We start from the raw sequence: 25,100 nt of genomic DNA, 5'->3' as shown, positions 1-25,100 counted from the left end.
CTTACTTAACAAATACTAGCACAATTAGGATCATGCATAAACACAGAGGCTTAAGCTCTGAAAAATATCATACTCAGTATACAAAGCATGTCCTAATCACATATTTCTCGTGCATCACATGCATCATATTTAACCACTTGACATGCCTCAACAATAATCATGCATGCCACATATATAATCCAACATGCATCAAGAATAACCATGCATGCCATACATACACAGGGTGCAGTTTTCTTACCTTTGGTCCAAGCACAGGTTACCAATAAACAAGCCACAAGCACGATCCTAATCCCAAGCCCCTAGTGAAAACCTAGTCACAACCATGATATAAAACCTCATCAAAATGGGTAAATAAATACTTCCGAACCCAACCCAAGCCTCCGGGACATCGAATCCCACTCAACTAGGTAGTAGGATCGATCCCAGGCCCTTAGAGTTAAGTTCCCATCACAAAGACTCACATTTGTCATTTTTTTCCCTTAAGGGCCGCGGCCCTCCAAGGACCATGCCACAGCCCGCCCCCCTGGCAAAGCCTCCTCCACCTTCATCAAGCTAGGGTCGCGGCCCAACCTCGCACTAGCCACTTTTCCTCATTTCTCCACTTTTAAAACCTTCCAAAAACCTATTCAAACATCTCCAAATCCCAAAATAAAAGTTCCCAAACATCCCCTTGCTCCAAAACCCATAAAACCCAAGTCTCAAATCAATTAAAAACTCATCAAAACACAAAATTCAATTCAAGCTTAAAAACTTTTAAAAACTTAAATCTTGAATTACCTCCAATCCAGTTGTTTCCAACTAAATCCTCCGGATAATAAGCTTCTAAAATTTCCTAGGATCGCTATGCCTCGATCCTCACTTGAATCCGAGTCCTAGAACTCAAGTTACCTTCGAAAATGCGATCGGGAGACGAAAATGGAACTTTAAGGGAGAGAGAACGTACAGGACATTCTTTTATTCTTTTAAAAGGTTACTTCAAGCTTAAGTAGCCTCAACCATAACCTAACACTCGGGGTCCCAAAAACACTCCTAGGGGCAAAATAGTCAAAACCTCCAGAATTTCCCCCTGATCTTACTAACTCCCAATTTATCACCAAATATTTATTCCCATTACCCAATAACCCAGTAATTTATCATCAAATGGATGTCAAAACAGCATTCCTTAGTATAGAAAGATCATCTAATTTACTAGATTTAATCCATAGTGATCTTTGTGAATTAAATGGTGTTTTAACACTAGGAAATGGTTTCTTAATCATTTTTTCCTTAACACATGTTTCACATTTACCATAGTTTTTAATATTGCATGCAATCATACCACATTTTACTATTCTTTTCATGGTTGAAAAACCTATATGCTATAGTCTAAGATGCCACAAAAATAAAGAATCATACTCATCAATATAGGCAGAATTAGCATTTTTATTGATAACATTGAAAGTTACATCATTGGTGCACAATTTAACCATTCCCTCACAAGAGTACCCTTTTCCCAAGAATACATTTGATTTGGTAAGTATAAGTTTACCGGACTCAAAAATGACTTTAATGCCGGGTTTGCCAAGAAAATCACCACTTACCAAGTTTCTACTCATTTCGGGAACATAAAGTACATTCACTAATGTAACTTTCTTGCCGGAGGTGAAGTAGACTTCAATAGTACCTTTGTCAAGTACCTTGGATTTGCCCTCATTGCCCATTTGTATCTCATGGTTGCCCTTTGACTCTTCAAAGGTCTTGAACAATGATTTGTCATAGGTAACATGGACGGTGGCACATGTATCATACCACCACCCTTTCACCTTGCCTTGGATCGCATTCACCTCACTAAGGGTAGCAACTATGTTTTCCTCTTGAGTTGCATTCACCTTAGGTCCTTGTTGGTATTTTCTATGCCTACACTCTCTAGCATAGTGACCCTTTTTCCCACACACAAAGCAAGGACCTTTCTCGCCCTTAAACTTGTTTGGGTTGGTTTTTGGACCCAAAGGTTTCTCGTTACCCTTTTTCCCTTTGTTTTTGAGATGTTTTGGTTGTGACACCGCATTTTCTTTGGAAGTCTCTCCATTAGACCCCTCCTTAAGTTTATCTCTACATATCGATTCGAATGTGTTTTTGGATTTCCTCCAAAGAATAATCCTCATTTTTATGAAGGATTCTTTTCCTATAGCTCTTCCAAGTTGGTGGTAATTTAGCCACTATAGCACCAACTTGAAAGGCCTTGGGAAGTTCAATCTTTAACACTTTCAATTTGTAATGGGAATACACCCTCCAACACTTTCAATTTGAAGTCAACAGATAAGTGCGTTCCATTTTTTAATCTACTTAGAGGCAACAAAAAGTTTGAGTGGACAGAGGAGTGCGAGCAGGCTTTTCAAGCATTAAAAACTCATATGGCGCAACCACCCATCTTGCAAAGTCGGTCGATAAAGAAACTTTGTTCATCTACCTGGCGATCACAGAGTATGCTGCTAGTGTCGTCTTAGTAAGGGAGGAAGAAGGCGTGCAGAAGGTTGTTTACTATGTAAGCAAAAGGCTAATTGGAGCAGAGCAGCAGTACCTGCCCATCGAGAAGCTAGCCTATTGCCTAATTTTGGCCTCCAGGAAGCTACGGCCTTACTTTCAAGCTCACCCAATCACGGTTTTGACCGACCAGCCTCTACGACAAGTCCTGCAAAAACCAGAGGTTGCGGGTAGATTGTTAAAATGGGCAGTCAATCTTGGGTAGTTCGATATATCTTACTTGCCGTGAGCAGCGATAAAAGGGCAACCCCTGGCTGACTTCATTGCAGAATTCATTGAACTTACAGATAGCGAGCGGATTGAAGAGCCTAATGAGCCTAAGTGTCAAAACCAAGCTCCCTCATGGAAATTATTTACAGACGGTTCTTCTAATGAGTGCCACGCCGGAGCAGGAGTGATATTGATAATTCCGGAAGGGCATCGATTTCACTGCACAATCAGGTTTAACTTCACTGCTTCTAACAACGAGGCCGAGTATGAAGCATTACTCTCTGGGTTGCATTTAGCCAGGGACATGAATATAAAGGTGCTCGACATCTACAGTGATTCTCAGCTGGTGGTGAATCAAGTCATGGGAGAATACCAGGCGCGAGGTTTAAAGATGGTTGCCTATTTAAACAAAACAAGAGATTTATTGGCTCAGTTTGACAAATACACCCTCCAACAAGTACCTGGCGACCAGAATTCCAATGCTGATGCTTGGGCCAAATTAGCAAGTGCAAAAGATGATGATACTCTGAATATAATGTCGGTTGAGTGGCTGTCTATGCCAAGCATCCAAGCAGAGGAGACCACTATGGTGATCCAGATGGTGGATACATGGATGGCACCATATATAGAGTATCTGACGCGAGGCGTGTTACCAACGGACAAAAACAAAGCTAGGACCCTTCAGCGGCAAGCTACTAGGTATATCATGGTTGATGGAATCTTGTAGCGAAGGGGATACTCAATGCCACTCCTCAGATGTATTTCAAAAGAAAAGGCCAAAGAATTAATGAAAGAGGTACACGAAGGCTATTGTGGAGACCACGCTGGGGGGCAAAGCTTGTCAAAAAAGATCCTGAGGCAAGGATACTTGTGGCCCATGATGAATGAAGACTCGATGGAGTTTGTGCGGAGGTGCGACAAGTGCCAGAGGTTCTCCAAAATCCCACGAGCAGCCCCTAATGAGCTTAAATAGATGCAAAGTCCGTGGCCGTTTGCAGTTTAGGGCATAGATCTAATTTGATCTTTGCCCACAGGGAAGGGCGGCGTCAAGTATGTTGTGGTTTCCGTCAATTACTTCACTAAATGGGCTGAATCCGAGCCACTCGCAACCATAACGACCAAGAAGGTGCTGGATTTTGTGATCAAAAACATCGTTTGTCGCTATGGATTGCCAAGGAAAATTCTCTCAGATAATGGCACCCAGTTCGATAGTGATTTATTCACGAATTTTTGCGGACGGCATGGCATTATCAAGAGCTTTTCTTCAGTCTCTCATCCCCAAGCAAATACACTGAAGAAAAGACTAGAAAAAGCCAAGGGGGCGTGGCCAGAACAATTGCCTAAAGTCCTTTGGTCGTACAGAACTTCCCATCGAACAGCAACATGCAATAATCCATTCTCTTTAGCTTATGGATATGAGGCTATGTTTCCTGTTGAGTTAGATCCACCTTCGCATCGCAGAATAACGTACGATCAAGGCTCGAACAGCCAACTACTGATGGAATCCTTAGACTTGGTCGATGAGAAGCGTGAGTAAGCCCAACTCTGAGTAGCCGCGTACCAGCAAAAAGTTGCTCAGTATTTCAATTCTAAAGTGCGAGAAAGGAAATTCAATGTCGGAGATCTAGTACTTCGAAGAGTTTTCCTGAACACCCGCGACCAAGCTGCTAGAGTACTCGGACCTAATTGGAAAGGGCCATACCAGATTGAAGAAGTCCTTCACTTAGGCACCTACAAACTTGCTCGCTTAAATGGAGATCTCGTTCCTCGCTATTGGAATGGAGAACACCTGCGCAAGTACTATCAATGAATAATCCTTCTTAAAGGATTGGCTTGTATTAATTTTACTTTTTACAAGTTATGAAAAAGGGTTGGTCATTTTATGTGACTAATCGCTTATAAGTGTAAGATCTCTTTGATCACTCGTACAGACACGTTTTGTTCATTTATTACGAGAAATATAAGGGATTGTGCGCAGCCAGTCATTCTTGCCAATTATTGTATTTTATAAGGGACTGTGCGCAGCCAGTCATTCTTTGCTCATTACTTGTGTTGTTTTGCTCTATTAAAATTTTAATTATTTTTCTCCGAGCAGTATTGTTCGAATAGGTTTTGGTCAAGACAAGTGACCAAGGACTTAAAGCTCCTTGATCACTTGGGGGGCATATAAGGTATCTAGTAAGCAAAGCATATCAAAAGGTATGTAAACACATGAGCAAAATAAGTGAAAGCATGCTAGGGTACTTAGAGTATTTTTCAAAATTTTGTATTTTGCTAAATCAAATCAAAGTGTTATGCTAAGTTCGGTCATGCAAACGGATGTTATAATAAGACACAAATGTATTATAATATCAAAAAAGAATTTCTTTACACTGCGAGCAGTACTGCTTGGATGTAATTATTCGATTAAAAGGAAAATAGCTGCCTATGCAGCAATCAAAAATTAAATAAGGAATTGTCTTTACATCACAACCCGTAGGTCGTGTATTTAAAAGAGAGAAAAAAACTATGAAGTTGCTGGGGGTCTTGTGGCGATTGCTGCTGCTGCTGATTGATTGCATCCCCAACTTCTTCTTGGGCGCCTTCGATTCCGGTTGCTAGAGAAATTTCTGGAGACCTTGGAATTGTCTCTTCCTCCAGGAGAGCAACGCACCTAGCCAGCTCCACCTCCCTGATATGGTCTGGGAGATAGGAAAAGTTGGCAGTGGGATTGTTCTTCCAGAACAAGTAGAAGCACTCGAACGATGCCCCCTCATAGTCTTCAAGGGTGCGGGCGTTCTGTTCCTCTAAAGCAGCAACCTCTTGGTGAGTTATTGCAAGCTCATCTTGAAGCTTGTGGGCTTCTTGATAATTCCTGAGCGAGACCTCCTTGTACTGCTCCTTGGATGCAGTGATCTTATCGATACTTGCATCCTTCCTCTTCAGCTCCTCTTTGACAGAAGCAATTGTGGCCTCGGTCACTTGCAACACCTCGAGGTGTTTCACCTCGGATTTTTAAGAGCCTCGGCATGCTTCGCCTCGACCTCTTTGAGGGCCTCAGAATGTTTCGCCTCAACTGCCTTCAGCTGCTCGGCATAAGTAGCCTCAGCACCTTGAGTTGCTCGGTGTATTGAGTCGCAGCAGCACTGAGCTGATCGCTGAGTTTCTTCTCAAACTGAGCATTCTGCGTCCTTGAAGATCGCCAGCCAGAGGTCAGAGTAAGCACCCCCTGGGATTAGAAAAAAATAAGGTCGTTAATAGGAGCAAGTTAAAAAAATGATTTACAAAATAAAAAGCAACTTACAGCAAGCACTTCGTTCAGTGCACGGCTGAGGACCTGGTCGACCCCCATGGAGCCGGTCTCTTGGATTGCCTCCCGGCTTCATTGGTGCTTTGTTATTTTCGACAGCCTATCTTTGGTTGAGCTGAGCACCACGCCCGTAAGGTCGTCTCCTGAGGCTTCTTCCCGATGACTAGCCGACTGCTGGAAGGTAGATGTTGGGGGCGTAGGGTCGACTGGAGCTGGAGGAGGAGTCTGTTCGACTAGAGACAAAAGATCTGGGTTTGTGGGAGTTGGAGGAGTCGCCTCCCTGGTAGGAGCTGGTGGAGGATTTGTCTCCCTCGTTGGAGTAGATGCGGGAGGGTCGTCTATTCGAGACTTTTTCGCAGGCTGGTTGCTGCAGCCCTCCCCAGACTGGCGCCTATGGCCTTTCTTCTTGCTCGCTGACTTGGTGTACAAGTCGAAGGCACATTCAGCATGCATGTCTACAAAAAAGAAACGAGCGAACAGCCAGGCAATATAATAAAAGAAACTTGCTAAGTTTAAGAAGCAAGGACAGAGAAATTGAAAGTATAATACCCGAGCTATCATTACTGGTCGCTACATTATTTACTCTACAAGTGCTACACTCACTCTATGGCCTGAAGAAATCTGAATTTAAAGCAGAAGGGTATTTAAAGTTACCATCCCCGTCGAAGAGGTGACAGGGAATAGGCAGACTATCTAAAAGCGAGAAATCAGTACCGTTCTCATCCGATGATTCGTCAAGGGGCTTGAGAGGGGCAGTGGCCTTTTTTCCCTTTTTCTGAGGGGCAGGGGGAGCAACAGCTCGTGGAGTGTTGGAGGGTTCCCTGATTGTCACTCTGGTTGTCCTCCTTTGAGGTTATGACACGTCCAGGTGCTGCTCGGGAATCTCCTCGCCAGTGGCACTTCCCGTTGTTGACTCCCTCACGTCTTGGTGGGGTGCTAAAAGCCCGACCAGCCTCAAGTTGGCCTCTGTGACTAGTTTTTTGACACTTTTCTCTATGTCGGTCATGCTGGCCAGAAGGGCTGATCGCATCTCCATGTCTGGAGTAGGGTCTGGTCGCAACCATGGGCCTGAAACACACTAAATTTCTAAGGAAAATGCAGCAAAAAATTGAAGAAAGATTGACGACCAGTGGTACAAAGACTTTACCTCCTTGAGTGAAGGCCAAGTTGTTCGCGACCATGTCAGTCGTCAGGAAATACTCCAGATGGTACCTCCCCACATTCGAGATATAGGTGGTGTCAGTCAGGAAAGTGCGATCTGTTTCTTGGTGAAAAAAGTGGAAAAACCCCGTGTTTTCTTGATTGGGGTTAGATTTTAGGTTGAACAGATAGTTGACCTCATGTGGTGTGGGAACATGCCATTTTTTGTGGCTATAGAGGATATAGAGTGCAGCAAGCATTCTATATCCGTTGGGAGTTATTTGAAAAGGGGCGACCCCGAAGTAATTGGCCACCCCCTGGAAAAAAGGATGAAGAGGTAGGGTCGCTCCTGCCTCGATGTGGTACCTCGACCAGGCGCTGAAGGCGCCTCCAAGCAAGTTCGCCCGTTGGTCTTGAGTGGGTTGAACTAGTGTCACCCCAGGGAGTCCATATTTTTTTATGTAATTAGCGATCATCCTGATCGTTACCCGACTAACAGGTACGACGTACCATTCAACATCTGGTTGAATGGCGTTTCGGGGCTGAGCACGAGTTTGAATGTTTGGGTCAGGAATATTTGTTCCCGACCACTGGTCGAGGGAATTCCAGCCTGAGGAGCAGGCTGATTTGAAGGGTTGGAAGCTTTCTTTTTTTGGGCAGTGGATTTTACTCTACCCATGGCTGGAAGGTTTGGCTGAGGTCTATTGGATGGGGTTCAAGAAAAAGGAATTTCTGGTATAAGCAACGACAGTTGCTCCTCGTCTTCAAGTAATTGGGCAAGCAAGTCGTCGTCGATAGGCCTTTCACCTCCCCGCGGATCTTGCATGAAAAGCTGCGAATAGAGAAAGGGGGAGGTGAGAACGTAAAGCCTAAAAACCTGTGTTGAGAGTTAGAATAACGTTGGTCGCGTATAAAAAGTTAAGCTTTTATACGACCAACAGCATTCTAGCAAAAACACTAAGTTCTATACAAGCAGTTTAAAAAACAGATTGGAAAGCGGAAGTAAAAAGTTTTTCGGAAAAAAAAAATTTCGACTCCGAAGGGGCGGGAAAAACCCAATTTTTCAACTAGCTTAAAAATCAAATTTTTACTTCGATTTTACGCCCTAAATCTACAATCTCGACTACCAAACTGGCTCCTAAATCCTACAAGACGTTGTTTCATCACCCTTTCAAGCATCGGTTAACATTCCCAATTTCCCCAAAACAGTTTCAATCAAGAACAGTAAAAATCTCCACGAACTCAGAAATCAGAAATAGAGACAAACAAGTATTGCATGGCATATTAACAACTGAAAGGTTTGAAGAAACATACTTGTATGAAAGATGGAGTAAAGTTCTGAGGCACTAAGTTGATTCGGCTGGGCAAAAGCTTCGTGATCCGTCTGAGTTTCTAGGTTTCTGGAAATATAGCTCCCAGTTCTTCAGTTTTCTTGAGGATAAAGTTAAAGTGTAAAAAGTAAAAACTGATTTTGAAGGGTTATTTATATTAGCCGATGAGCGGTTACCAAGGTAATCATAAAGGGTAACTTTCCAAGGCATGGGGAAGTGTGGTAGCCATCAGACAAGTTATTGGGAAACTGAAAAGACTTGATTAGACATGATTGGTCACCTTTTTCAAGAAAGCACGGGTGGCTCTGATAGATTTCGAGGGGTATTCGAAGAGTCAGTTTCCTTAGTTTACTTATTGTTGGTCGCAATAAATAAACTTGGGGGCAAATGTTTACCCTAAAAACGGCTACTAATGATGTGGCAAGGATTTCTCCTACGTGGTTGACACGTGGCAGAAGTGCTGCTTGACTATCGACCAGAGGCACATCGCTTCGCCGGGGGTTAATTTTTAGATACGACCAGGCTAGTCGTATTACCTGATTTATTTCCTTCTTAAACTGTAATCTTATAATAATTGCATTTAATATTTCTTCATTATTATCTTGATACGCGATTATTAAGGAAAGATAGGGAACGTTGGCATATGTAACCCTTCTTGAGCCTATAAATGTGCATGAAATAGCTCAAGGAAGGGAATTTTGATTCCTGAATCTTTTTATTAAGAGAGAGAAAGAGAGAGAGCTATATTGCAATTATCCATCGTTTCATTCTATTTCTTCAAAAGTTGGTGAAACTCAAGAACGCTAGTTCTTTGATCATTGCTTTGAGATTCAATCTTAATAATAGCACTAAGTGGACGTAGGTCATTACCATCCTTTGGGGCCGAACCACTATAAATCCTTGGTGTTTTCTTCTCTTCGATTAGATTATCTTTCTTACTTGCTGTTTTATCTTTTGTCGTATATTTGACTCCATGTCGTTGGCCAAATCGTGGGTCAACACCAGGCAACCTCTCTGACCTTTGAGGAATCATACTGATAACTATTCCACTCTGCAGTGATTAAATCGGCCGTTAGGTAAGTAATAACTATACAAATCTTGCCACCTGACGGTCCAAGACCGAACAAACAAATAAATGTAATGCTAATAAGTATGCCAACACATAATATATTCAATCATGGTGCTAATAAGCACTTCCTGATATTCATGAGCAAGTAACAATACTAATAAGCAATCCTAACATTCATAAGAAATTAACAATGCAAACAAGCATATTCGAGTATTTATACATGTATAGCAATGCTAATAAGCATGTTCTTTAATCCCTGCTAGTATTAACATTGCTAATAAGCATTCCCTAGCCTATATGCAATTAACAATGCTAATAAGCACATTCTGACCTACATGTCCATATAACAACGCTAATAAGCGGTTCCTTTGCATTCGCAAGCAATAACAATGCTAATAAGCATGTTCTTTATAATTTTTAGATACCCCATGCTCCTTAAACAGGCATACAGATAAGGCATTTATATCTTATTTAAGCATTTATATACCATATAAATAGTTACTGAACCCTGAGTTGAGCTTGTCTTTAGCGGCGAGTGTACATGCTCGGCCAATCTTCAAGAACCCTTAAACCTTGCTAGCTCTGATACCAAGTTGTAACATCCTCCTAATTCAGGACCGTTACACTGTGTACTTCAAATAGTGTCAGACTTGCTAATCAAGTCATTTGGTTATAAATGTATAACTAAGGTAAATGTCAAGAGTTAGGGTTAAAAAATTTGGTCAAGGAACATTGAATTTTCATTTAAAAGTTTCATACATACATGGGAACCCAAAATACTACAAACAGATGTTCAAAAAGGTATATATAAGTCAAAAGTTACAACCAGTCGATCTAAGCAGCAAAACAAGGGATACGACTCTAATTCCTTTGAGATATCCTCAGTCGTGGTGGACGAGCAGTCGCATATGTACACACAGCCACCGAAGCTCTCCAACTCATGGCCGGTCAAGCTTTCCTTTTCCCTTACCTGCACCATATAGCACCTGTGATCCAAGGCTCAGCAAGAAAACTTAAACATGTGCATGAACAGTAAATACATATTCCAAGTACAATTCTAGCATTCCCAGCAATAATAACCTACTCATGCATGCATACAATTACAAATAAATGATCATTGGATCAGTCTGGGGCCCTCTGCCTTGAATAGTTGACCATAGAGTCAATTTAGGGCCCTATGCCCCAGCTACGAGACCATAGAGTCACATGGGGCCCTTGCCCTTAGCTCTGAGTAACTAGCCATAGAGCTAGCCAAGCACTTTGTTTTCCAATGACCATAGGGTCAGCCAACATAATAGTACGTCCCTGATTGGGCCTAAGCCTCTCGACCTGCGCGCAGCGCGCTATTGTCGCCCTTGACTAATAAGTCAAGGCTTTAATCAGACAATCAGATATAGATACAAATAAGCATACTTCAGACAATACAAGTATGCATACATATAAAATCATGGTATCTTAACCAATCACACACAAACACAGTAATAACCATGTTCCTTAATGAGGCCGAGCCCTACCTATGAAAACAAGGCAAGCATTCATTAAACAATTATCCAGATATAGAGCATTCAAGCATAATCTAATTCACATTCATTCTCAGGGGCCGAGCCCTATTCATAATTATAATCACAATTGGGTCAAGACCTAATCATATATATCACGTATTGGGTGCAGTTTTCTTACCTTAGGTCCAAGTGCAAAGTATATTAAGAATGACCCTCGAGCACGATCTTGGTTCCGAGCCCCTAGCGATAACCTAGTCACAACCAATAGAGAATCTCGTCAAAACGAGCGAATAAAGGCTTCTGGACCAAAGCCTAGCCTTCGGGACGTCAAATTCTACTAAACTGGGTAGTAGGATCGATCCCGAGCCCTTGGGTTTGAGTTTTCGCACTCAAAAACCCTCCCAGGGCACAAAATCCTTTAAGCGTCGCGGCTCAAAACAAAGGAGCCACGGCTTGCTCCAAGTCAAAGAGCCGAAGCTCTCCTTTGATTCAACTCACGACGCGGTGCTCCCTAGCAGGCGGCGCAGCTCAAATAGCCCGAAGGCACCTCCTTCTCCCAACATTCAAGAGAGTTGCGGTGCCCCAAGAACAGGGTCGCAGCTCGACATGAAAACCCTATTTTTTCTTCGTTTTCTTCAAGCCAAATCCCTCCAAAAACCTATCCCAACATAGCTAAAACTCAAAATTAAATCCCCCAATCAATTTAGTAGCTCAAACCCAACAAAACCCACGCAAAAGCTTGGCCAAAACCCCTTCAAATCCCAAAATCAGAGTTGAGTTTTCTAAACTCCAAAAACTCAAGTGAAAATCAGAAAACACAAAGATTTAGGGCTAGAAATCGTTACCTCTGTTGCCCCAATCGATGGTGAGTCTTTCCCCAAACAATTCCAAGCCTAAACTAGCCTCGATTCTCCTTAAACCACAAAAATTCTCAAGAAATTTGAGAGAGGAAGTGTGTATCCGAGAGAGAGAAAAGGGAATGTATTTTTCCTCTGTTTTTGGTGCTTTGTGTAATTGTGAGGTTACTTAGGCTCCAAATAACTCTAAGTAAATCCCGAGGCTCGGGGTACCAAAAACGTCCCCGATGGAAAAAGGTCAAAACTCCCAGAACTCCCTCCTAATCTCGCTAATACCAAATATATCCTCGAATATTCATTCTTGTTACCCGATAACCCGGTAATGAACTAGATACCCAAAATACCCATTGACTCACCGAGGTAAGCTTTACAACCTGACTTTTCTGTGAATTCTCTTATTAGTTTAGGTTTGGATTGAGTTTTGATGCTAGCTTAGATTGTTGAGTTAGGGTAAGATTTGTGGTTGATTTTTGGGGTAATTGTGATGCCTATGTTGTTTTGTTGAGAGTTCTAGACTCAATTTTTGGGTTTAGTTATGCTTAGGGTGGATTTTGATGATTTTGGCTCGGGGAAAACGCAGGAAAAATGCTGGGAAATCTGGGTTCGCAGTGTCGCGTCGCAGCGCTGTGCTTGAGCGCTGCGTCTCACATGAACTCAGAGGCCTAGGGGGGTTCCCTGAACCACCTTAGCATCGCGACGCTGGGTGGCTTACGCCGCGGCGCGTGTCTAGGAAAAATAGAGGTTTTGCTCTCTGACTTGTAGAGGGCCGCAGCGCCTCTGAGGAGCGTCGCGGCTCAAATAGGGAACTTTGGCCAATTATGATTTTTAAGCTCGAGAAGGGTTATACTACCCGGTTTAGTAGAATTCGAGGTCCCCCAGGCTAGTATGCAATCTCGAAACTTTTTATTGGTTTTGATCTTGATGATTACTATAATTACATTGTGACTAGGTTATACTGCTAGGGATTGGGATTATGGATCGTGCTCGGGATCACCATACCTATTTGCTCAAGACTCAAGGTAAGAAAACTGCACCATGGTTGTGGTCGGGGCTTAGACCCCTGTAAATGTTTATGAGTGTGGTTATAAATGTGATTATTCTATTAGGCATGCTTGTATATGCTGCATCTGATTGTGTATTATGAAATCTATATGTTTGAATGTATCTAATCTGAAAGCTTGGCCCAAAGGCGTCGGGACCGACATTATGCGTGCGGAACGCAACTTGGCCTATGAGAGCCGAGGTCGGCGTAAGACCAAAGGATTCAGCCTAAAAGCGTCAGACCTGAACGTCACTTAAATAAACAGAAGTGTCAATTGCACTTATCTATCTATGTTGATTGTTAAACTGAATTATGTGTTTGATTGAACAGAATATTACTGTTAAGTATATTGTTATTACTATGTTGCTTATTAAATCTATTGATTTAAGTTTGCTTTTTGAGTCTTGGCTCATGGGTGCTATGTGGTGCAGGTAAAGGAAAGGGAAAGTTGTCCCAACCATGAGTTGGAGGGCTTTAGGAGCGGTGTGTACATTTGCAGCTGCTCGACCGCCACAGTCGAGTTATCAACAAGGACTAGAGCCAAACTTTGATTTTGCCGCTTAGGTCGGCGTATGTTGTAATTGATTTTGGAGTTGTGAATGCCTTGTAAACACTTATTTTTGGGATCCCATGTACAGACTCAAACTTTTAATGGAAACATATTTTCATATGATCAAAATATTAAACCCTAATCCGTCAATTATCCTTAGTTACATGTTTACATCTAAATGACTTGATTAGCAAGTCCAACACTATTTAAAATACACAGTGTAATAGTCTTGGCTATCCAAGACGTTACATCTTCATTGCATGATACCCCTCTGCATCGAAGGAAGTCGTTCACATACACCCCATAATTGCTCGAAAAAACTCAAAGAGGAAAATCATTTTTTTATGGAAAACTTGGAATATCGTTCTCTTCGTTGTTCTGTATATCTCTTAATTAAATATCCAGAAAAATACAACTGAAAAGAAATGTTGGTCATGGGGAAAGTGGTAACGTGCATATCGTAATGTGAGAAAGAGTAGGAAGACTCAGTCTGTCAATTGACTGCTCTCAAAACACGTTTTATTTGAATAAGTTAATTAATAAATAAAAAAATATTTATTAAAATATTGCGTGTGTGATGGTCAAGTTTGTGTCTCCTCATCCATGCGCCCAAAATTGGGTACCCTTGGTGCATATGTGGGTAGAGCTCCCACAAAATTTACAACTTTAAGAAAGTGTTCCAAATCCACGTGGAACTCTTTTTCTTTTAACATACAAAAAGCACTTTTCTATTTTTTAATATTATTTTTAAATAATTCATATATTTCAAACAGTACCAAGAGTTTTCTTCAAAGTACATACATGTTGAGTTTACAAATTGACAAAGTGTCGGTATGCCAATTATTTTGTACCTACAATATTAACCATGACTCTCTTGACAGCCGATATCCCACTAAATAAGAGTAGTTGCCCGATTTGTAACATAATTAATTATAATAAATTTACTTAATATTTGAGTAACTAAATAGGAAGCTAAATGGGAAAAATATCTTAGAAATTGCCTATTTTGGTGCTGTTAACTAATTTGTCATTAACCTGGCACATTAATGACAGCTTACTTTCCTTTATACATCTTATTTCCATAAAAAGAGCTAATGTCCAAGAAACTTGTAGTAGTGCTCCATTTGCCTTCCCTCGACCACATCATGGGTAATCAGAGCACCTATTCATAGTCATCTATATGTTGACAAGAGCTTACATGCAGACCACTTTCCTCAGTGTTCAAGCTTCCACTCCTCCTGTCACGCATGCCACGTGACCCGCTCGTGATGCTTCAAAAATATGTCATAACAAAGGGCATAATATAAATGTTAAACTAACAAATAGGTACATTTGTAGTGTTTTGGGCAGGAGGTATTCTTTAACTAGAAACCCCAAAAAAAGTGAGTATAGGATCTACTCCCCCCACCAAAAAAAAAAAGATTTGTGTAATTAGATTTTCAATTTTATATTACATGGGCTTGATATTGGATTGCATTAATCCAAATGTCCAATCAATACGAAAGTTCTAATTTCCGCCACCATCAAATGGATTGCGCTTTGTACATTCCAAGGAAGGATATAATGTAAAAAAGCGTTTGAGTGATGATTATTCTGTCTATTTTCCTCACCAAATTCAATTGTGCAATTGAAATTGTTGAAATGAATTTCTTATCAAATTAAACTCCAAATATTGAATCAAATAAACTATTCTTACCACTAAATCAACATGTTATTTGTTAATTAAATCATTCAAGAGTGTCAAATATGGTTACACACACACATACATACATATAAACAAGGTGAGAATACATAGGGAACAAGCTGTTCAACAAGGCTAAATTAAGTCTAATTTGGCTATCTTGGAGATGAGTGCTGTCTGACCTGAGAAATGGCAAAAAGACACGGTAAGGAGCTTATCAAAGAGTAAGTATTATGCCAAACCAATGTAGACATGAACATGACTAGGCGTTTTTTGGCATGTCCAATATGGATTCAGAATTCCAGATTTCTTGGCTATCAAGTGAATCCTCATTCCCTTGTGAAAAATCAAGGTTTGTATAAGTATGAATCCCACCGAGGCCATGTCCTTCACAATCTCTTTCCCTGCCTTGCTGTGCCCTTCTTACCTCCTTCTGATGCTCTGTTAATTCTAACCTCTTCCTTTTCAAATTTAAAGACGGCATGTTCTTTTGATTATTTTTGCAATGGTCTAGATTACCCTGTAATAGTTCTATCCTCTTGGAATACATGTGAGTGGCGTTTACCCTGTATTTTTCTGGAGCAGTCTCTGCTTAACTCTAGAATCACATCTCTCAAGAAATGAGTGGCTTTTCTTGTGGAGATTTACTTTTCCATTTCGGGATAGTTTGTCTAGGACATGAAGCAAGTTTTGAGGATAATCCAACATACTTTGATCACCATATGTTGAATTCCAAAATCCGATGGTTCGATCCGATATGGATGGATTAGAATTATCAAGAGTTTTTTCAAGGAGAGATGATTGGAGTTTAAGGAATGCAGAATCAAAAATTAGTGGTGGCTGACTCCTCTGTAGACAATTCAGGGTTTCTGACCATATGAGTTGAAATTGATCAATGGTGCTTTCATCTTGCATCTCTATTTCTGCCAGCCATTGGAGCAATGGAGATGAGATTGTCTGAAAGAAAATAAATTGGAAACAAAATCATGAATAGATAAAAGTTTTAAGTTGAATGATTTAAGAAAAAGAAAATTGTAGTTATCAACATTGTGTGCAGTGATATTAGCATAGTTTCTTCTACCCAAAAAGACTTATGAGGAGCATCATATATAGGATATGACAAAAACAAACCTCAACTAATGAAAGAATATCCTGTTTCAAGTGAAGGCAACTAATGAAGTACGCCAATGCAGAATATATCCTGTAAATTTCACACCATTAGGGAGTCGTCATGGTAAGATTTGAAATGAATTAATTACAAAATATATGGGATAGCAAAAAGCTAATCTTCCTTACCTTGAGGTCATAACAGGAATAATGGGTGGGACTTTTCCTATTTTTGTCTGCAAAAACCTAGTAAATCTGTAGAATAGTATATGAAACATGTTAAGTGACACTACAAAGAAATATAAGATATAAATGTACAGAACACAATAACCTCTAGCTCTCATATTGAATGAATTAAGTGGAAACTTTTATGTAATGTAATTGTCTCCAACGGCAGTAATTCAGGTAAAATCTCAAAAAATAATGAATAAAGTAATTATATTTTATGTTCATTATAATGATTCATAAGGGATGTGATTCTAGTAGTCCACAATCCAAAATAGGAATCAAATAAATAACAATAATTACATAGGAAGTATTTACTGATAAACTTTGGAGTAAACAATTAAAATGAGATACAAAACTACAAAGGAAAAATATCACTTAAGCAAACCAACAATTTCAGCAATACATGAGACTTCCCATGCCTTTATACGTCTTTTGAAATAATAAACTACTCATGTATTACCACATCAGAATTTCATAAAAACTAAGAAATTATAGAGGTAAGCCAATCGAGATAAGGCAAGAGAAAATATTAGAGCTTGATTCAGACTAGTAGAACCAAGCTCAGATTTTGCAACCTGTCCAAATATTGAAAAGTATACTTGAATTTTACAATATTGGGGACTAAAACCTACATGCAGTACAGCTGCAGTCCTCAAATAATAATAATAATAAAAAAGGTCTGCCCTTACCTAATAGCCATTGTCAAGCAACTGTTTATGCCACTTGATTTCTTGTGGTCCCTGCTACATCCATCTTTTTCATTTGGAATCAATTCTGAAGGTTGGAAACTTTCGAGAATACAAGTCACGACACCAACGTAGAAGGATATCTGATCAATATCCAAATCCATGTGGCATGATTCAACATCATTCCCAGACTCGAATATGCTAGTGTAACTGTTAAGCCACTCCTCTAATGTATTACAAAGATCCTCAGGAAATTTGTTAGCTTTGAAACACTCCAACTGTGAAGTACGAAGAGAACCATAAAGTGACTTCCACACTTCAATAACTTGTTCCAACTTGAGTTTTTTCTGCAGTGAAACAAAAGACTCTTCCAATGTGCCACTAATCTTTGCTGACATAAAATCTTTCTGGTGGCAATAGCATATGATGAATGGGTAGGATAACAGATCACATGTGGCAAAGTAAGCATTGTTGTAATCCAGATTAAATAATGATACATTTTCTATATCACATATGTAATCTTTCAGACTTTCCACTATTGCTGCCCACATCCTTACGCAGCTTGGGCCTTTGTGCTTATACAATAAGTCAATAGTAATGACAAAATTATTCTGGAGTTCGTAAGATGATAACATAATTTTAAAATACTTTTGCACTGCCCGTAGAACAAAATTGGCACTAAAAGTGCTTAAATCTGATTGAGCCATGACACAGAAGTACAGTACAGTTAAATAAACTACCGGTGAAACCATATCCATATAAGTGACAGAGCACATCCCCGAAGCTTTTGCATGTCTACTTTTATCAACATCAACAATGCTCTCGCTTTCAATATACTTGAGATCTAATGCTACCTTGTAAAGAGGAGAACCCAACACAGAAGGCTTTATTTCCTCTACAACAACCTCTATGAGCTGAAGGGATATAATTTGCAAGTCATTTTTGTCACTGCCGTCAGAATTTTCTTCACATAAGTACTTTATAAACCTTAATATTGTGTTCAGACACAGCAAAATATCATCATAAGTAGTGGATGTTTTTTTCAAATCTATTTGGACTCCTTTCAAAACAGATCTAAATACCCTTAAGGAAGCATCGTATGCCAAAGTCCTGTTCTCATGGGAAACAGTTATCTTCGATGCTTGATTGATGAGGCTGTAAATAATCTTTAAATGAAATTCCAATTGACTCAGCTCCCATGGCAACCATTTAATAGGATACTGATTCCATGGGCATTTTCCAGATGTCAAAGTTCCATTAATGGAGGTTGTAACTGATAAATGGTGGCATTCCAGATCAACTGACTCAATGTTTGCATCTCTACACTTTGCTAAAATTAAATCATCAACTAAATTTATGCACAGATTCCATACCCAAATGCTCTTATGATCAGGGCCAATCTGAAAAACTGCTTCACATACAGGTTGCAACACCAGCTTTTTCACCAAAGAACAATTAACAGCAGAACCGAGTTTATGTAACAGATAACACCATGTGTTGAAACAGGATGTGTAAACAGATGCATCAGATTTACTTGACATGATGCCTATTAGAGGTGTCATAATCAACTTCAAACTTTTTGAGAAACCGTTTGCTTGGATTTCATTATTTTGGATTTTAGATGTTCCCATTTGTTGAAAGCATTTGTCCTCCATAGCATCATTTCTTGTATTAGGTAATATTCCAGGCTCAATAAGAGCATCTATTAGGCCTTCCCATGCAACCTGCAATATCAATGCATTTTTAAACATATTAAAATATGACATCCATGCAATCATAAGCAGTACTTCTCAGTTTAATTAAGTACCAATGAAAATATTTATCTTCCATAAATTATTTTTTCATTGTTATTAATTCAATCTTCAATAACAAAGATCACAACTAAATTAACTTTAATAAACATGTAAAGTGATCCATACAAGGATAAGAATACCATAACAGCAATTGATTACCAAGAATAATAGAATAATACAGATATTTCTCTAATAATGTGTATCAGAGAACCCCCTCCCCTCTCCCCTCAAAAAAGAAAAAGAAAAAAAAAGGATTATTAGGAAATACCTGTGAAGCAATCTGAAGTTGAGGATCTTGGTCCAAAAATGTAAGCTCAGGGATTTTAAGCATGTCATTAATTAAATTCCTGTTATTCAATGCATAGGATCCCAGCAATTGGATAAACCATCCCCATGCCCGAATGGTCTGAACCTTGCTGCCTTGGTTTAGTAAATCTTTCATCCTAGTGAGCAATGTTTGCTTCATATCTTTGACAAGTACCTATTTTGAAGTAGAAAATAAACTTTTAGAGGTCATAGATAATGTAACAAAACATGTATAATGTCATGGCATGTTATAGGTTTGAAATGTATAATATCATTATTGAACTGAATAAAAAATTTCTAGCTTTGTTTCCTCTTTCAGAATATAAATCTATACATGCTGTTCTTTCGCACTGCATATTAGTAGTGAAGGTATTTTGAGCAGTGTAGAGAAATGAATACCTTTGAGAGATTTAGTGAAGGAGGAAGTATTAGAGATCTAATCTTTAATAGGCACCTTTCTGACATATCTCTTTCCCTCTTGTCAGAGCTGAGAAGTCTTCTATATATTGAAGGAGCCCAGACATGAGAGAATCCTCTCATCTTCTCAGCTAATTGAACTGCTAACCTCATTATAGCCTATCATGATAGATAAAAGAGGCAAGGAAGAAATACCTGTCAATTTTTCTGTAAAAGAAACTGTAAAGTAGGGAGAAGAATATGTTGCCATTTTAAATAGAAAAACTTATTATTTCAGGAGATACAACACAAACTATAGCCATATTGCCCTATTATTATTATTTTCTATTGTAGATAGAAGTGCATGTACTATGATTCTACCTGAATGGCCTCAAAAGTTGTAGATAAGGAACCCATAGGATTTTCAACACCATGGACAGCTGCTTGCAACAGAGAATCAAAATGAGGAACAAGAACCGACTCATTCAAATGTTGGATGGATATGCACCACACTCCTAAGTTACATAATGACTGCAATCAATAGAAGAATGTTAAATAAAAATTAAACAAATAAACAAAAGTTCTTGTGGATCACTTAGATAGAAGTGTATATACTTACCTTTATTTTTGTTGTTGTGATGATTTTAACCAATGACGCCATAATCAAACTGACTCCTTCCACTACAAAACATAAAACATTTAATATCTGAGGGAAAACACACACACACACACTTTCTGGGAGTAATAGGCAATATCGGACAACTTTAATCTCTTTTGTTTTTTAAAAAAATTACTGTAACAAACTCAATCTACATTTAACTTATTACCCACTTCCTCTATTCAGAGAGCTCCTTCAAAAGCATCGTATAAACAGTTAACAAAGAGAGAGAGAGAGAGAGAGAGATTACTAAAGAACTCCATCCAAAACTCATCAGTAATGATAAGAAGCATAAAAATGTTCACAATTCAGATTATATGTCCTCATCGTTGAATAAACAGAAGTAATAATGACAATGTTCCAGTTGTTACACATACCCGAAATTACGGCACTAAGGGATGAATGATACATCATGAAGCCCAAACATTTCAATGCCTGTCCTGCACTGATCAAATCAAATCCAACATCTATTCAACTTCTCATTTTGTAGATAGCTTAATATTTTTACGACAGAAATGAATCATAAAGCTCCCAAATCTTTATATAAAATATATTAATTTCCTAAAAACAAAAAATGAATGTAAATACACACAAGAAAACAAAGGCTCTAGCTAGAGCATGTAGTTTAAAATGATAGCTTATCATCTTCTTTACCTTCTTAATTCGATTAAAAATATCGCCCCTGTTTCTTACAAATGTAACGAAATAGATTCGCAAAGAAAATTATTTTATTGGTGATTGGGTAGAAAATTAAATGTTGTATTCTCAGGCGAATTTCTAAATAATCCAAAACCAAATGATGACTAATTTCCTTTAGATAACTATGAACTATATAAGTGAACTAGTTGGCGAATCGTAATTACATTTCTTCGTCTTGATCATGAACATCGGCAGCCATTAGCGGGATTAAGCTTGGAGTAACTTCAGCAAGGGTTTGAATTGACGCAGAACAGTTAGTGGACTGTTCTTGGAGGTACAAGAGGGTTGAGTAAGAAAAGGACTTGTTGGTGCCCGAAAAAATTGAGAGCTTGACTTCATGGAGCTGGTCTGAGAAATTCGACATCGAGATGATGAATCAGAAGCACCACTTTTGGAAACCCTAATTTGGAGATTGTCAGCTGATTCAATTCGTTCCCAATTTTCGCGCCAATGGCTCCAAAGACTTGGCGGGTTAATGAGGGTTGTTTGGATATATGGATATGGATGCTCTAGTAAAGAATAAGTGCATCTCAATCAAACACTTTCCGCGGGCTTTTAAAGACCAAATTTTTAAATAATATTTTAATAAGAAAATTATATAATTAAATATATTATATTTGTCAAAAAAATATTTACTAAATATATTATCCAAAAATAACTAAAAACATTATATTCAATTAATAAAAGGGAAATTAGCCAATATACTTTTTTTTTTATTTTCTATTTTTACATTTCTTTTTGTTCTTTTCATTTTTATAAACAGTTTTGTGCAATAATACAGCTTCCATTTTTATCACTTCTCTGTTGTACTATTTTTTATTAAAATAATACAGAGCAAAGTAACAGATTAAAAGGTTGACCATCTTCATCTCCATGTGATGTATATTTATATCTTCTTTTTTAATTGATTGGACATATTAGTGTGGGGGCAAGGATGTATATAACACTAGTTTGTTTTAATTCTCTTCCTATTTTGACCCAATTTTATCTCTAAAACTTGCATTTAAGCTCTTACAAAATACACAAAATTGACAAATTAATACTTCATGAAAACTAAATAAATTTATTTTAAAAAAATTATAAAAACTAGTTAAAATTAATCTAAAAATAATATTTATTCAAAACTAAATAAAACTAATTAAAATTCAAAAGTAAATTAAAAATACTTAAGAACAAAGTTAAATTAATACACAAAAAGAACCAAATAATTATATTTTGATAGAGTTATCACAACCTAAAATTTAAGATTTTGTTTGTCCTCGAGCAAAATGAAAAGAAATCATGAAAATCAAACTAAAACAAGAGGCAATAAGTGACTAAAGTTAGCTGTTATCCCCAAAATTTTAGTTCGATGACGGGGCAATCAGAAGTGACAAGTGGCAATGCATGGTCAGTAAATGGCACATTAATAGTCAATAAATATATTGGCTCTTCGGAGTTATGATAATATTGGTCATGAAAATTATTTATCTGGTTTGGAAGTGATTTGACCGACCACGTAGAATTTTGGTTCGACCGGTAAAGATTTTTGACTGACCAGTAAAATGTAGGGCTAATCATTGGGCGGGTTGGTCAGGTTACAAGGCATTTTTACCCGTCAAATGTCATAATCGGGTTAGCAAAAGTGACCCGTAACTTGCCCAATTAAGAAAAAAAAATTTAACTCGTCCAATAATTTGGGCAGGTTGGTCGGGTTAACCCGTCCAAACCGAAATGGTATTTTTTTTTTGGCGGGTTGACCCGCCCAAACAAAAGTGGTATTTTTTTTTTTTACAATTTTTTTCTTTTAAATACTAGTACTAATAGTGTGAAGTTTATTTTTTTAAGCTTAAAACAATATTTTAAATTTATAGTAAAAAAATTAAAATAAAACTTAATTAATTTATATATTTATTTGAATATATTAAAAATAATAAATTATTAATTGGGCAGGTCGGGTTATATTGGGCGGGTTGATAATTATTTTCAACCCGCCCAATGTAACAATTGGGCGGTTTAAATTTTGATCGGTTTATTCGGGTTGCGTTTTTTGTGGGTTTTTTTCGGGTTGGTTTGGGCGGATTATTCGGGTTGGGCGGGTTGTAAAAATTTCTGCACAGCCCTAGTAAAATGTTCTGGCCGACCAATGGAGTATTTTGGCCGACCAGTCATTTGTTTTGCCCGACCAGTAAAGTGTTTTGCTAGACCAGAGATGTGTCATGCTAGACCAGAGATGTGTCATGCTAGACTAGAGGTGTGCTAGAGGAGTGCTTTGCTTATACCGACCAGAGGTGTGCTTTGCCTATACCGACCAGAGGTGCTTGCCTATGTCGACCAGTGAGTTGTCTTGGTCGATTAGTCACTTTGGGGATGGATTTGGTTGGTCCACGGATTAGAATCTCAGAAGTTTCCGTCTAGTGACTCTTCAATAAAGCCCCAGTAACAACTTCAACTCGAATCATTCTCAACTGCTGCGGGAATCTCTCAGATATCCTGGAATAATAGCTATATTATTGTAATTTAAATTTATTTATATTTTATTAATTAAAATATGTTGGAAGAACCAAGGACCCGGTCAAAGGGATATATCTGATGTACGATCCATGAGCCTATAAATAAATGGCTCATGGCATCATTTAAGGGGGTCTGATCTTTTTAGACAGGGAAAAACTCTCTAGTTTTGAGAAATTGGGACTGTTACTTAGGGCATTCTTGGGGCATTTTCTGAGAGAGTTTAGAGAAAAAAACTCTGTATTTCTCTACTTACACTTAAGAAACTCAGTTGACTCAAGTTCATCTGATCTTAAGTGTAGGATATATATATATCACAACTCCAAGTGGATTAGGCTATTACCAATAAATTGGGGCTGAACCACTATAAAATTATTGGTATCGTATTTTCTATTCAAGGCTTATTGTCATTTTTGACGTCTACTCGTCATTGGCCAAAATCGTGGTCAACATTTTGGTGCTTTCATTGAAAGCCTGAAGAGAAGAAACACACGACTATCATATCAAGATGGCGCCCAAGAATACCAATGTGGCATCCAAAAAATCAAGCACGTCAAAAGAGCCTGCTAGATCAGAAGGTCCTGGACCGTAGAAGCCAGAGACTGAGCCCAGGGTCTCTCTCGAGGAGACCACTCTAGAAGTTGAACAACTCCATGAAGCAATAGGCGCTTTCCAAGAGGAGATGATGCAATTCAATGCTCGGCAGGAGTCTTTCGCTGAAGAGATGGCCAGGCAGAGAGCTGCGTTAGAGCAGCAAAGGCGCGATATGGAGGCCAGAAGCGAAGAGATCAGACAACGACAGGAGGAAGTCGACCGGAGACATCGTGAAGCAGCACTTGCTCTAGAAGCGGCTACCCAATTGGCCCAAGCCAATGCTCAAGCCGCGGCACAAGCAGCCACCCAGGGAGCAAGAAATAATAATGGTGGTTGGAGGACCACTGACAGTGCCAATTCTCGAGGACCGGACAGAAGTAGGAGTAACCCCCCTGGTCAGGAAGATGATGAGGTCTGATCCAGAACTGCCTCGACGCAAAGGGAGAACTCTAGAACCCTTCTAGGAGCCACTGATCAGAAACTTCTAGATCAGGGAGTCACTGATCAGGCAGTAAAAAGACTCCACCCAGGCAGGATCAGACCAGGACTCCCCGAGATAAGAGGACTTCACAGTTAAAAGATGGGCATGGTTGTGATGAGGTTGATAGTCATCACACCGACCAGTAAAAGGATAAAGAAGACAACAACCCACAAGGAGGAATAGACTACCCGGGCGTACCGAAAAGCCTCCACTGCACCTCGCCCAGTAGCGTAGTGGGAGAGAGCAAGTCCCACGTAGTAAGCCCTCTGAAAAATCAAAAAGTACAATGTTTGATCGGGCAGGAGAGCATGCTTCCTGGAAGGATCTAAAGGATGTTATCACCAACAAGAGGAGGACCGTCCCGGTCGAAGGGCAAAATCTGAATCGCCTTGCCAGTCAAGTAGAAATACTTGACGACAGTGCACCAGATGGTAATGTCTGACCAGGCGGTCAACACCTTGGAACTTT

At 39.1% G+C, this 25,100-nt stretch overlaps 1 protein-coding gene across 2 annotated transcripts; it reads right to left on the bottom strand.

Moving 5' to 3' along the window:
* Nucleotides 1–15,212: 15,212 nt before the first annotated feature.
* Nucleotides 15,213–21,549, bottom strand: LOC133782774 (uncharacterized). 2 transcript variants are annotated; one of them, XM_062222148.1, is made up of 10 exons: nt 21,232–21,549; nt 20,746–20,813; nt 20,330–20,391; nt 20,092–20,241; nt 19,714–19,890; nt 19,277–19,489; nt 17,219–18,939; nt 16,491–16,556; nt 16,326–16,395; nt 15,213–16,151 (listed from the first exon to the last, which is right to left on the bottom strand). In XM_062222148.1, exons 1-10 carry the CDS (start codon nt 21,429–21,431, stop codon nt 15,756–15,758), a joined length of 3,123 nt encoding a protein of 1,040 aa, XP_062078132.1. In that variant the 5' UTR covers nt 21,432–21,549; the 3' UTR covers nt 15,213–15,755. The 2 variants fall into 2 exon arrangements, with proteins under 2 accessions (XP_062078132.1, XP_062078133.1); XM_062222149.1 differs by having other exon boundaries at nt 20,746–20,808; nt 21,232–21,366.
* Between the last annotated feature and the right edge of the window lie 3,551 nt (nt 21,550–25,100).

The sequence above is a fragment of the Humulus lupulus genome, chromosome 6 (assembly GCF_963169125.1).
Source record: "Humulus lupulus chromosome 6, drHumLupu1.1, whole genome shotgun sequence".
Taxonomy (NCBI): Eukaryota; Viridiplantae; Streptophyta; class Magnoliopsida; order Rosales; family Cannabaceae; genus Humulus; species Humulus lupulus.
The sequence above is the reverse complement of the archived record's forward strand: the minus strand, read 5'-3'. Positions and strand labels throughout refer to the sequence as shown.